At 37.4% G+C, this 13,763-nt stretch overlaps 2 protein-coding genes across 5 annotated transcripts; both read right to left on the reverse strand.

Moving 5' to 3' along the window:
- Nucleotides 1-144: 144 nt before the first annotated feature.
- Nucleotides 145-8,320, reverse strand: LOC125477338 (probable inactive DNA (cytosine-5)-methyltransferase DRM3). 2 transcript variants are annotated; one of them, XM_048584321.1, is made up of 12 exons: nucleotides 6,987-8,320; nucleotides 6,585-6,698; nucleotides 5,870-5,957; nucleotides 5,653-5,781; nucleotides 5,366-5,462; nucleotides 4,927-4,973; nucleotides 4,574-4,681; nucleotides 4,121-4,220; nucleotides 3,325-3,437; nucleotides 2,524-2,626; nucleotides 2,104-2,183; nucleotides 145-1,593 (listed from the first exon to the last, which is right to left on the reverse strand). In XM_048584321.1, the coding sequence occupies exons 3-12, from the start codon at nucleotides 5,933-5,935 to the stop codon at nucleotides 226-228; spliced, it is 2,211 nt and encodes a 736-aa protein (XP_048440278.1). In that variant the 5' UTR covers nucleotides 5,936-5,957; nucleotides 6,585-6,698; nucleotides 6,987-8,320; the 3' UTR covers nucleotides 145-225. The 2 variants fall into 2 exon arrangements, with proteins under 2 accessions (XP_048440278.1, XP_048440277.1); XM_048584320.1 differs by lacking the exon at nucleotides 6,987-8,320 and having other exon boundaries at nucleotides 6,585-6,834.
- Nucleotides 8,321-8,989: 669 nt separating this feature from the next.
- On the reverse strand, nucleotides 8,990-13,358 carry LOC103940756 (YTH domain-containing protein ECT3). Of its 3 annotated transcripts, none has more exons than XM_009350931.3 (8): nucleotides 13,153-13,358; nucleotides 12,415-12,478; nucleotides 12,161-12,302; nucleotides 12,002-12,075; nucleotides 11,462-11,911; nucleotides 10,745-11,284; nucleotides 10,388-10,600; nucleotides 8,990-9,989 (listed from the first exon to the last, which is right to left on the reverse strand). In XM_009350931.3, the coding sequence occupies exons 2-8, from the start codon at nucleotides 12,460-12,462 to the stop codon at nucleotides 9,363-9,365; spliced, it is 2,094 nt and encodes a 697-aa protein (XP_009349206.2). In that variant the 5' UTR covers nucleotides 12,463-12,478; nucleotides 13,153-13,358; the 3' UTR covers nucleotides 8,990-9,362. The 3 variants fall into 3 exon arrangements, with proteins under 3 accessions (XP_009349206.2, XP_048440280.1, XP_048440279.1); XM_048584323.1 differs by lacking the exon at nucleotides 13,153-13,358 and adding an exon at nucleotides 12,969-13,052; XM_048584322.1 differs by lacking the exon at nucleotides 13,153-13,358 and adding an exon at nucleotides 12,979-13,046.
- Between the last annotated feature and the right edge of the window lie 405 nt (nucleotides 13,359-13,763).

Raw genomic sequence — 13,763 nt, forward strand, 5'->3', positions numbered from 1 at the left:
AAGACTACGATGAATATTCCAGAATCAAGATGATTATCATAAACCATGCAACTTATGCACATAAAGTAGTCAATATATGTTAATGCTATCTTTTTACCGTGTGTGTGTGTGTGTGTGCGGGCGGCGTGTAATTCTCAAGCTCAATTTTTCAAGAAAGAACCAGTCTTACTTATTCTTAAAAAATTAGATGTACCACAAAATCCATTATGAGGAGCATGCGAACTGTCAACTTTTTCTTTCTGACATAGTTCTCACGCGTTGCAAAACACGAACAAACTCATAAAACAAGGAGAAGTCAAAACCTGGGACAAAGTCACTCTGTGGAGGAAGCTTAGAAATTGAGTCACTGCATGGCTGCTGACAAATGATAAAATCAAAACCACCAAATTTCCTGATCAAATTTTCAAGCTTGTTGCTTGTCAACTTTTGAACATCTTCGATCTGCTCCAACTGCCCAGTTTGTCTAGTTGCCTCCCACCATCTTCTTAGGATCTTCCTCTTTGTTGCAGAAGTTTCTACAGAAACAACTCCTTTCAATCTAATGCCAAGCCGATGTAAAGCAACTTCAACCCCACCTATCCCACTGAAAACTGAGAAGACTGTTAATCCTTCTGGGTACATAGACTTCAGCGCAGAGAGATGATAACCCAAGGTATCTGTCTGAAAGCAATATTTGAGTGAGAGAAGCCTTTCTACTAAACTGCTCTCAGCAACTTGAGTGTGACTCGATGGGTAGCCTAGGATGCGCTCTAAATATTCAGGCTCTACAGGGCCCAATTTGTGTTGTCCAACCCACACAAGATTAGATGAGCGGCAATGATGAAGGATGTCTCTCTGTTGCTCAGAAGAGGGCAGTCCATGGGAACTTGAAAGCATCCTTCCAAGCCTATCACAAAGATGAGATACCCCACTGGTTTCAGAACTGATGCACATCATTTGCTTCCTTGTATCCCATGAAGGCCACCATTTCTTTGTATGTGGCATTGCATCCTCAATGGTCATCGGTGGCTCAGGAAGGATGCGAAACCTATCCTCGGTGGGGAGATTGTGTACATAACCTTCCCTTCTGCTTAAGGCCGAGAAGAATTGAGTATTCACATATTCAGGCTGAAGGCCATACAAGAACTGAGAAATTTTTGCCCATGAATCATATGCTAAACTCACAATATTTCCATAAAAGAAATATGGAGGTTTAGCCACCATTCGATTCACACTCTTACCAGGATTGTTGTTGAAAAGTTTTGGAATTCCAACTTTGCCAGTTTCAGGGTCAACTTTTTCTTCCATCCATGTTGTGTCAAGGAAAGAGTTTGAATTATCAGCATACTCTTGTTTTGGCCTTTTGCCTCTACGTTTTTCTTCAAAAGCTGCCTGTCTCGAAGACCTGAACTGAGGAACAGCATTTGGAATAACATTTGAATCATCACCAGTAAACTCTTGCTTGGGCCTCTTCCCTAAATTGTTTGCTAAAATACCACCCCTTGATTGAGAAACTGTGTGTGGATAGAATTCCTCGTTTTCAACTTTAACTGAATCATATGATCCTGTAGCATAAAATCTGGAACTTGTTGCACTGCGTGAAGGGGCTGAGTACTGCGCCAGATACATTGCTCCAAACATTAGTAAACCAACATAAATGATGAATGATAAAGACTATATAATTTCAGAAATAAGCTTGTTAACAAGTAATGACTAATGAACATAGCCATTAGAGATAAAACTTATATTTTAACTTCTGACTTGTAAGAACAAATGAACAGAAACCTGTAAAACATGCATGAGATTATGCATATGTGCTTCAACAAGGAGATCCAAAACTTGGTAAGGTCCTCTAGGGCCATTTATTTTTAAAACAAATATATCATTATTTGAAGATAAAAGATTAGGATTAGGTTCAGGTTGTCAACACAATTGGCATCTCCCTCATATATACATAATGTCGTAAGTAAATAATTTCACATTAGAATGAACTACTTGTGGCACTTAGATAGCAAAAAGCAATATCAAAATTTTATCTGGACCATAAAAAGCTAAAGAAATTATCCAAACACAGCATGTCGGCACTTGAAAAATCATTAAATGCTTATAAGAATGCATCCCAACCTTAGTTTCTTCATAATAGTTTCCAGAAATTTGATATTTAAAGATCGAGTCCGCAAGTTCTGAAATTGGAGCTCCTGAACCTGTAACAGCAAATGACTGTTAGACAAGATTCAGTAAAAACCTAATAAAATTGTATCACCCCGCATAGCAACAAGGTGGTATTAATCATGTTGTAGTCACAAGTGATTCATTCCCTTCAAAGTCCAGTAGACAGCATCTAACAATTCACATTTCAAATAAACTTGTTGTGTTGAACGGAACTTGGTTGTAATGTCACCACTAATGATAATATTAACATAAAGATCACGATAAGTATTATTTTTAGGGTTACAAGTTACAGCATCCATCTGAAAAATATTATTACATTATTTATGTCCTTTCTTTCCAGGTCAAGTGGAGCAAATTATATATAAGACTCACCAAACTTTTCAATTGCCCATGAGACTTGATTCTCAGTGAAACCCATTTCAAGCAGACGGAGTGACATCTCCATGGTCCCATATAATTTTTCATCACTAACATCCTGCTAATCAGAAGGCTATATTATTAAAAAATACACTGCCAAAATCACACAACTTGGACACTTGGTACTAGACAACACGGCAACTATGTAAATGCTTGTTCCATACGCTTTTGCAAAATTGTTGCTTCAAAAAAGAACATTTAATGAGAGAAGAGAAAAATCCTGCCCTAGTCCATTGTCATTATGACAGGTACTGAAACCACCTTTCTCACCATAAAGACTTCATATGATTGCTAAAAGTTGGGGGTGATGAGCTCAAAGGTGAAAGGTAAACTTTGTTTCAGTAATCTCTTAATTAAAATCGGTTAGAAGTAGGACATGAGAAAATGAAATTCCAGAAACCCAATGGAGCAAATGGAAAAGAATGCAACATATTATAAGCGATTATAGACAGGTATTACCCAATAATGCCCAATTATGCATTTCCATAAAGTGGCAGGGTAAAAAACATAACCTACACGGAAAAGAATTGACAGATGTACAGATGCTATGTATATTATTTAGTGTCCAATGGGATTAGCAAGCAAAGTTCAACATTCCACAAACTTTATGTCTCAGGCATACGCATTAGTTTTTTCTTTTCCCAAAAGACATGAAGCATATGTCGGACAAGTATTGCACAAAAACTATTAATTTTGTTGCCAATATCCAAAATGTCATCAAATGGATAACAATTTAATCCAGGATCAATTGTAGACCTCGTTTTTCTCTTCACCACCATGAGTTGTATCATCTATATCATTTTCGAGTTTGACCGCTGTCTGAGCAGCAAATATAAAATCCACCAAGTCATTAATCGGAGCGTCTTCACCTGATATGGAGCACAACGAGATTAACCAACCATATTGAAATGTTGAACATACTATTGTAGGAAATTTTAAATAGCAGGATTGAAAAGAGATAAAAGTCAAGGTGGAATATCATAATTCAAGCAATACTGATTCTTTTTTTAAAGAATTTATGCACATATTATACAAGTTTGACAAACATGAATATGAAATGAATTGTGCTATCCAGGAGCTTTCTTAATTGTGCATTAAAGTCATAAGACTAATATTCACCATACACATGCTCATAAAGACCCCCTAGAGTTTGAAGAGATTCCTACTTTTCCAGAAGCTTTCTTATGTTATGTACTCAAGTTCCAATAATGTATGTTTGTGGAGCTCTTCCCTGGTTCAACATCAGTGAAACTGCTTACAGTAGTAGCCCTAAACTTAACAGGAGGTATAGATCGGAATAAGCTTCATTCCATACCCAGATCCTTAAACCAATTCCACAAGAGCGTATTCATATGCCTCGTTGAGGAGCCTAAAACCAAACACATTGGGACTTATCTATGTAACACATTGGGAAAGTACATGGAATTGCAGATTAGTCATGAGAGCAAAAACTGTCAACTGGTGAGTGCTCCCTATTTTTTCTTTCAATATATAAAACCAATACAAGTCAAACATTTTCATATAAAATTAAAATTTAGAATTTTCAACCTACCAAGCTTATCAATTGCAAACTCAACTTCATCCAGAGAAAAATTCATCATCAGTAAAGATGCCCTTTTTTCCTCATTAAGTCCATCTGGCAAATCAGGCTCCTGTCAAAAGTTAAAGAAGCCTTAGCATGTGCAAATTAAGACAAACAAATCACATGAAAAAACAAATATCATAATAATGAGCTGCTCCTATTATGTTCATCGCGACAAGACAAGAGAGGCAACTTAGTTGCTTTATTAGAAAATTTCTAGATAAGTTAAGGTTGCTATGTCTTAAGCATCATACAGCACTTGTCACCAAACTGCATAATGCAGTTTCAGTCACACCTTAACCGGCAGCATTGGAAGTCACTAGCATAGTTACCAATGACTTGTGAAGATCAATCACAACGAGTATCCTGGGTACGTAAAGGATAGATTAAGAAAGCAAGATCACAGCAGTTTTTGCAGGTTACCTCTTTTGGTTCAGCAATATTAGGAATCTCCGGAATACTGCTTGCATCCTTGTCATCAAATAAGCTATCCAGAGAATCTGATGATCCAGAATCTGACTTTCGAGAATCCTGTTCATTCCAAAACAGGATGACCATAAGCACTCAAAATTCCTTGGTAGATACATGACGTACACTTAAATGACAACCCAGTGATAATTTCACTGGCCCTCCCACATGCAAAACAGTGAGATGGTTGTACCAATGCTAGGACATTCTCTTCAGTATTTCTAATTGAACTAACAAATGATTTTGGGAAAACCATTCAACTAAAAAACATATGCAATTGGAACATAAACAAAAAATATGTCACTTACTGGATACGACAAAAGTGTCTCCAATAACACTTCTGTGTCACCTTCACCTAGATTTGAAGAAAAATACTCAATCATCAAAATTTTAGAGGAAAAAGACATTCAGATTGCGCGATCCAATATAGATATCAATATAATGATAATAAGACACTGAGTGCATTGTGGGGTTACCTGTGGCACTGTAGATTTAGAATGTTAGAAATAAACAACACTGATCCTGACTGAATACATGCTCACACGCACATTCGTACACCCACAGAGTCTTGACGTGCAGTGTTGTTTATTTCTAATATTCTACATCTACAGTGCCGTACACCCACAGAGTCTTGACGTGCAGTGTTGTTTATTTCTAATATTCTAAATCTACAGTGCCACAGGTAACCCCACCAACCCTCACCCACATTTAGTAAGAGATTGGAGTTCACAGTTTGGCATAACCTACCCTTTTCTTCAATCACTTTGTCCACAAGTGATGGTGAAAATCCCATTCCAATCAAATCTGATCTCAAATTGCTACCCGATGAACTTGCGACATTGTTCTGGAATTGCAAAGGAAGAAAGAAAAAACAATGTAAGCAAATAACAACCATTTTATATAACTTAATTCACACATCATTTCTCAGCCAGTTTCAAAATTGTTCACAATTGACTTAGTATGATCAGATATATCATGTGTGGTGAAATTTCTCCATATGAACTGGCAAAAGTATCATAAAATGGTGGGCATACCCCGCAATGGCCTGAAAATGTAGGATCTGAATGCAACTCATAATCCAAGATCTCTTCTTTAGTAACAATTGCCTTCTCATATTCCTGTTCTGAGGAGCTTTTCCTGTTTGAGTAATTTGTCATATCGACCTACAGAGCAGAAATAGAGAGCACATAAACACACGGATGACATTCAACCATCTCCAAAGGATTATGTAGAGCTACTACAAAAGCATACCTTTTCCGAAATGAAACAAATAAAGCACGATAGAAAATATGAGTTTACTATGACAACAAACTGCATATGCTAGGCCGCCAGTCACACTCTGCAAGAAAACAACGGTCAAGTTTAGACCTTTGAGTGGGGCGTGAACCAACAAATAAGCTTCTTGAATCGTTAAAGTCACCATTCAGCAATATCTAGTTGATTATATAGTGCGGAGAATCGTTGTCTGCATTATACTAGTAAGCTACAAACCGTGAAATCTATATATCTAACCGGTTAGACCTCTTTTGTACTTTCGCATGAATCACATTACACGACAACGACGCACCTGTAACTAACCCTAGCGAAAGCAATTTCTTACATAAAAAGAAAGTGCTACATTTGCAAACATATTAAATGCTCAATGTGAAATTATGCAATAGAACAACATAATTAAGCTAAACCAAAATTCACATACCTAATCACCAAATTAGTCATGCAAATTCATACAATTAATACCCCTAATAATTTGCAGTAAAAGTAAAAATTCTTACTTTCCTCCATTTTATCATCAACCAAACAGACCCAAAAAGAAGTGCAATTACAACACAATGATAACGAACAGAGAAGGAAACAAATTTAAGAAAATAAAATCTAAAAAGACGTTATAATCTTCAGCTATGATAATTTGAGCTGAATGAAAGAAGGAAGCGCGAGTGCACACGCCGTTCGGCGGTCCGGGACGTACTTGATCGGAAATTTTAACAGCCGGAGCGTAGCAGAGCCCATGCAGGCGGTGCAGCGGCGCGTTGACTTTACTCACTCCTGCGGGAGAAAGGTTCGTTGGGAAACGAGCTGAGAGCTGCGAGAATCGCATAGAGCAACTGAATCAGTGACTTTTTTTTTATGGTCTATAAAATCTAACCAACAGGATCCTCTCTCCGGATACTTTTGGTGGTGGGATATGCGAATTCGTGAATCATGTCGGTTCTTCGTACATTATGCGCTAAGTTTTTGTCAAGTTCTCGAGTTTAATTTTAAATAAAAATATTTAAAATAATTTCTGATCACACGATATGAGATGAACGAACATAATTAACAGATCTCTCGGACCTTCACAAATAGAATACGGATTTGAAATCTTACACACCTCAAAGGTTACGGCGTCACTGACTGCCGTTAATGCCTCTTCTCTAATAGGAGGAGAATCTCTCTGTTGTTAAAAAAGAGGGGTCACGGGCTTCCGTGCGTTTACTGACTGTGTTGGTGGTGGGTCATGCGGCCAGGGAAGGGAAGCATGACTGACACGTGTCGTCATCAGGATGCCATTTTGGTTCATCTTAACCCGCCTGATTTAGCACTCACCAACCGCTTGTCGCTGTCCGCGCTGGTTAAATTTCAAGAAAGGCCAGTGCTGTTACCACCTTCAATTTTTTATTTTTCCGCTTTCAACAAATTTTGATAAAAGTATTTCGCTGACGTTTTTTTTTTTTTTTATATCAAATGAAAAAGGACGAAAAGATATCTACATGAAATTACGAAAAAGAAAAAGAGATTCAAAAACAAGATCTCATATGCAAGAATAAATATTCTTAATTAACTAAACTATAACGTACTTGCGTAGAATTGACTTAACTAGAATCAATAACCCACTAAATTTGATAATGTTGAATAACAATATAAATTTCAATTTGTATACTTTATCGAAGCAAAGAAGATAGAGAAATAACGAAAGGGTTTGAACCCCAAAAGCAATAAAGTTAAAAGCACAATCCCCTAACTACCATGGCAAACCAACTCTTGCTTCACCATCCCCCTCTATTTTTTTTCCTTAGAATAATGTTATTCACATACTCATTTTTACCTCTCACACATCTTTATAAGTTTCGAGCATTGATCTTTTTTAATTCATATGATTCAATGGCCGAAAATTGAGACATGTAAGAAGTAAAAATATGTGTGTGAATAACACTACCCTTTTCCCTAATCCTAGAACTCATGTTTTTTTAATGGAGTGGTACTTCTACAGGTTTCCAAAAAGAAGAAATGAGAGGAAAGAAATGTTAATAAACAAGATTGGTTGAAAATATCACCACACTTTGTCAAATTCATAGGGCTGCCTCTGCCTGGTGAGCAAGTTGGGAGTTGTATCACCATCAGATTACACGAAATACTAGTGGCACGTTTACATAAGGGTAATTGGAATAAGGAAAGGGAATTGATTTCCGATTACAGAGTATTTCGATACTTACTAAACATTAAGGAATCAAAAAAGTGGTGGAACCCATATGAAACAAGGAATTCAATTCCTAAAATTGGAGGAACGGGATTCCCTAGTTTTGTGAGGTATTTGAATTCCCTGAGGGTAAGAGAATCGGAAATGCATCTTTTATTCCTATTATGCCCTCACTTGTTTCTTATTATCCCAACATTACCTTTCATTTTACACTCATTATGTCATTTTTAATAAATAAATAAAACCTATTTAAATATTTTTATATAGATAATTTTATTATATAAATTTAATTAAGAATTTAATTTAATTAATTAGTATGAAAATAATTTATTTATGTAAGGGCTATTTAGTTATCAATTTAGTTTTCATTCCGATTGAAGTGAATTAATAAACAACTTATATGGACTCAACATCATTCTTGCCATCTTTTAATAAGTAAATAAAACATATTTATATATGCTTATATAGATGAATTTTATTATATAAATTTAATTAAGAATTTAATTAATTAGTATGAAAATAATTTATTTATGTAAGGACAATATAATAATCAAACTAGTTTTCAAACCGATTGAAGTGAATTAGTAAACAACTTATATGGACTCAACATCATTCCTACTTCGATTCCAAACAGTTTTAGTAAACAACTTCAACAGAAATCTGATTCTAATTCCACCTCATTTTAATTCCCCCTCAATCCAATTCCGCTTAATTTGATTACGAATTAGTAAACGCGTCAGGAAAGTAGAAGCCATCAATTGCATATCACCAAAAATGACGGTGCAGCATGCCGGACGAGAAAAGAGGAATATTCACTAATACTATACCACACGGATCGATTCAATCTAAATGTCAGACATAAAGTGTGCAGAAAGAGAAGCGGTGCAAAAGCCACTCATTCAAAAAATAAAACAAACTGAACGAGGGAGACAAATACCACTTTACTCTTAAGGACTGACAGATAATGTTAATTGCTAATAACAGAATTCTTTTGTATCTTGATTTCTTGAATGATATCAATCTGTGTATTCCACCTGAATTGAGCAACAAACCCCCACCCCTACCGCCAATAAATCCAGGATGTAACTAGAAAGTAAGGACCAGAAAACGACTGGAGCAAAATAACTAAAGGAAAGGAGGTTAAAAAACAAGAGAGACAACATCAGAGTGAGTATTGCATTTTACCATTTGCCTGTAATCATGACCTGAGTATCATGAACCCGGGATTTGATGAACCCCGCCAACAAAGCAAAATGTATCCGATACAAGGAACTGTGAATGACTTCCGAATCATTTCTGTTGAGGTTGAGCAGCCTGTTCGATAATAGAGCCGCCCTTCTCTGGTCGTAATGCTCTAGGATCCCGAGGGATTGTTCCAAACGTTAAATTACCCAAGGATTCAGCATATCCATTAACTCTTACGGGCATTGAGCCCACAGTGACAACATCAACCTTTCCAGTGTTAGTAACAGCAGCTGCTGAAGATTTTGATCCTGCCTGCTTTGGATTAATAGTGAGGGAACCAACTTCTAAGGTAGACACAACATCATCTTTTGCTTCAATTGCCTTCTGCTCAGTGTTTTCCTTCTTGATACTTGTTTTAGCACTCATGTCGGAGGAAACCTGCTCAGCAGCAGAGACTGTAATCTTTTTTGAGTTGTTTGCATCGTCGTTAAGTTTGGTGACTTTTTCCTCCTTAATACAGGGCAGCTCACCCACAGAGTTGTTCAGCTTGCGAGGGGGACCCAGCCCAGTTACTAAAAATGGACTTTCGAAGCTTCTGATAAGAAACCTGCCTCTCTCTTCCTGCATGATTTTTTGACGGTCTTCGTAGTACATAAAGTCATCAAGTAAAGATGTCTTCAATGCGTGGTTCTTGAATATTTTCAGAATCTCCAAGCCTTTCTTATACATGACCTGCACAGTATAAAAAAATAATCAACCACCAACCTAAGAAATCATACTTGATGGCACACAGACAGTAACAATACAAATCCATTTTTCAATGATGATGAATCCATTTTTCATAGCACCTACGCTTATACCCTAGATTTCAATTAAAAGCTATGAACCTACTTCTGGTAGGATGCACACAAAACATTTAACATTCAGCCTGGTCCGGCAGTGTGGGTTCCAATCCTCCAATTCAAATTTCTCAGTAACCACTATACATGATCAACCATAAGACATGACTTCTGACTCTATGCTAGCTAGCTAGCTAGCTACAAAACATCATATTGTGAAAGTTGCCCAACTATTCACCCACAACAGAAGATTTAGTTAACGTAGTACAGGGAAAAAAAAATCTAGATTACCTCTTGTGTATCCCTGCTATTAGTCACCGGCTTGTTTTCATTGTTCTCCAATACAATGTGCCTGAAACTGTTATTTGGAACATCTTTAATGATGTGCCACTTAACAGGGAAGCTCCCACTCCATTTATCTTGCTGCCAAAAGTCCATATCCTTGTTAAAGTCAACCGGGCCACCCATCTCCGCTATGCCACAGAATTGACCACTTGCATTAACCTGTACAAAGACAATTCAATATCAGCATAACCCAATGAATCACTAAAAACCTTGTTTCAGATGGTTTATAAATGAGGTAATAGATAAGGATTTACAATTATACGTCTTCAACTAAAAATAGTCAGCAGGTACAACACAACTCACCGAAAAGAAAAGGAAGATAGGACAGGCTCTATGTTTTCCTGCAGCTATTCTTTGAGCATCTTCATATGCACTATTTAGTTTCTTGTTGCCATGGGGTGTGGATGACCAGACATTGTATTTGACGCTTTTGTGAACATCATCCTCGCTGTATGATTTTATTACAAAAAACTTTGCATCTGCGTAGTCAACTGGCAGGTCATCCTTATTATATTTATCAGTACGGATAATGATGTTTCCTTGTGCATCACAATCTCCTGCCTTGGTCGTATAGGCTTTCACAGCTAGTTGATTTTTTAACCTATTGATTCTAGGACCACAATTTTGCTCACCCAATGCCTCTAGGCCACCATGTACATCATTCAAGTCCCTGCCAACATGAAACTTTGGTCGAAGCTTACTCGCAGCACCACTTCCTTGAGCACTAGATCCAAAGTTAGATAAGCCATTAACAACGGGGATTTCCACCTTGAAATTATTAGGCAATACTTTCCCATTTGGAAGTTTATCCACAGACGAAATTGACCTGGATGCACTTCTAACCTGTGAATGCATAAGGGAAAAAATCAGAACAGTCTGTTTTAAAGGTCTTCAAAAGAACCAGATATCAATACAGTAACAATTTTATAGGTGAACAAAGATAATCTACCAGAAACTCTATTAGTTTAATTAAACTCCAAACATGTAAAAGACCATAAAACTGAACAGAAAGAGTAATACCTGATTAACATGTGATGAGGCTGGGGTTGGAAAACGACCAGAAGAAACGCCTCCATGTGTCGCAGCATGCTTGCTTGATCCATTACCCCTTTGACCTTCTGATACTTTCGTCAAGGGATTCATCTGATTTAAAGAGGACTTCGAGGAGTTAGGGAAGCCTCCAGAAGCTGAATTTAAGTTATATTTGACCCCTCTTCCATCGGGTCTAGTAACTGATGCTCCATTATCAAACAAGGAGTCAGGTGAAGTGTTGGGAATGGCATCTGGTTGAACAAATGGGATATAGGGAGGTGAAGAGACAGAGTTCTGATAAGGGGGGATGGTATACTGTTGGCCATCAACGCCTATCATGGCACCAGGTATGTAAGGATTGTATGGGTTGTATGGAGACTGTGCATATCCATAGCCAGGTGTATAGTATACAAAAGGTAAACTTTCATTTTGTGCACCCTGTTAAAAAGAAATGAATTATGAGAATCATCACAATAATCACTAGAAGTACAGAAGTATGTGGGTGTGTAAGAGAGATAAATCACTAACTGTGTACTGGATATCTGGACCATCAACGCCAAAAATTCTACGGTGGTCCTCCCATTCACCGGGTGATTCAAATCCTGTCCACATTATTCAGCACAATGTACAAATGAGACAACGAACCATCAAATTGATCTACCAAAAGAAAGGGTAGAATGTATTTACCTGAACAGTAATACCCATAGTTTGTGGCAGCGGGATAATACATGCCCTGATCAACAACAAACTCAGGAGCTCCTTCGTTGTACATGGCTTCAACTTGTTCAAAGGGAGTTGGAAAACGCAGGTTTTGTTCCACGTTTGGAATCTAAAAGCCAAGACACAATCACTTATCAAATCAGCAAGAAGTCACAAACTGAATCCACCACGCAAGAAATATTATTGCTCAATCCAATGTCGGAAGATTAGTAATAACATACCATATAAACCTCATCATTTGAATGCTCGGGAACATTATACATTTCCATTCCAGTACTGCCACCCCTATACAATACCACGATACAGAATGTCATCATTCGGTAGAGTCGGGAAAGTAAAATGCAGAACCATCCTCAAAAGAGTAAACTCTCTCTAGAAATATGTAACAAAATTCGTTCCCGTTATCAACAGTGCCGGCACAAATCAAACACTGTTCAAATCAACCAAAGAATACCCAAACAATAGAACAGAAGAATTGGCTTCTTCTCCACCAGATAATCATAAGCAGCAATCGATACGATTCTTGACCCCAATTTAGGGAGTGTAACTAAACTTATTTATTTTAATTTTTGCTTACAGAGAGTAACTGAGGTATGAATTTGCAGCTACCATATGGCAACCATATCAAAAATTAACATGTCCCGAGCAATACCTAATAAAATTAGATCTGATTAATCTTAAAAACAGACACAAAACCTAATCAACGCGAAGATTCAACAACTCTAACAAAAATATTAGGGATAATTGTTTTTGAGAAATTAAACTATATTCCTACCCTCAACTACCTTCTAATGCTCAAGAAATCGAGCACGGAACCTGTAAACGCAGCGAAAAATAGAAGACACGGACGAAACTGTAAGGACTATAAATTTGAGTTCGGAAAAAGCTCAGTTGCTGAATTTATAAGCAAGGACGTAGACGAAAAGGAAGGGAAAAGTTTGAGGAGTGAGGGGAATTACCAAGAAATAAGCTGAATCAATCCATGGTTGACCTAGAAAGTTCTAGGAGACGGGAATCGATGAATTTGCAGAGAGTAGAGGGGCTTTTCTGCAACATTATATATAATATGTATATATATTTTTATGGGCGAACCAGACGCGCTTAAGAAACCCTAACCATTAAGGAAGACGGAAAGCAGGGAGAAAGAGAGAGAGAGAGAGAGAGAAGGCGGTTTTGGGGTGTGAATGTGTGTAATATATAGAGAGCAAAAGAGAGATTCCCTCAATACGCTGCGTTTCGGGGAGTGGGAAACTTTTCAATTTCGCGGTATGTTAAATGTCGAGATTACCCCCTGAGCGGCAATGGGAAAACTCGAATACCGCCACGCGGAAAATGCCCAGCGGGAAACTGGTGAATTTTGTCTGGTCCGCTAATAACTTGCAACGACGCCGTTCTGGGAGAGTGGTGTCATGTTCGCTGCCTGTGTTTTTTTTTTTTTTGGGTAAACCACGCTGCCTGTGGTTTGTTCCAAAAAAAGGTGCAATCGAGTTTTCACAGATGTGCCGACACAGCTATCGCATAAGAGTGGCGGGTGCAATTTTCTTTTATTTTTTTGTTCTTTTTTCTTTTT

The sequence above is a fragment of a genome, unplaced genomic scaffold (assembly GCF_019419815.1).
Source record: "Pyrus x bretschneideri cultivar Hongxiangsu unplaced genomic scaffold, Pyrus_bretschneideri_v1 Contig21, whole genome shotgun sequence".
Classification (NCBI taxonomy): domain Eukaryota; kingdom Viridiplantae; phylum Streptophyta; class Magnoliopsida; order Rosales; family Rosaceae; genus Pyrus; species Pyrus x bretschneideri.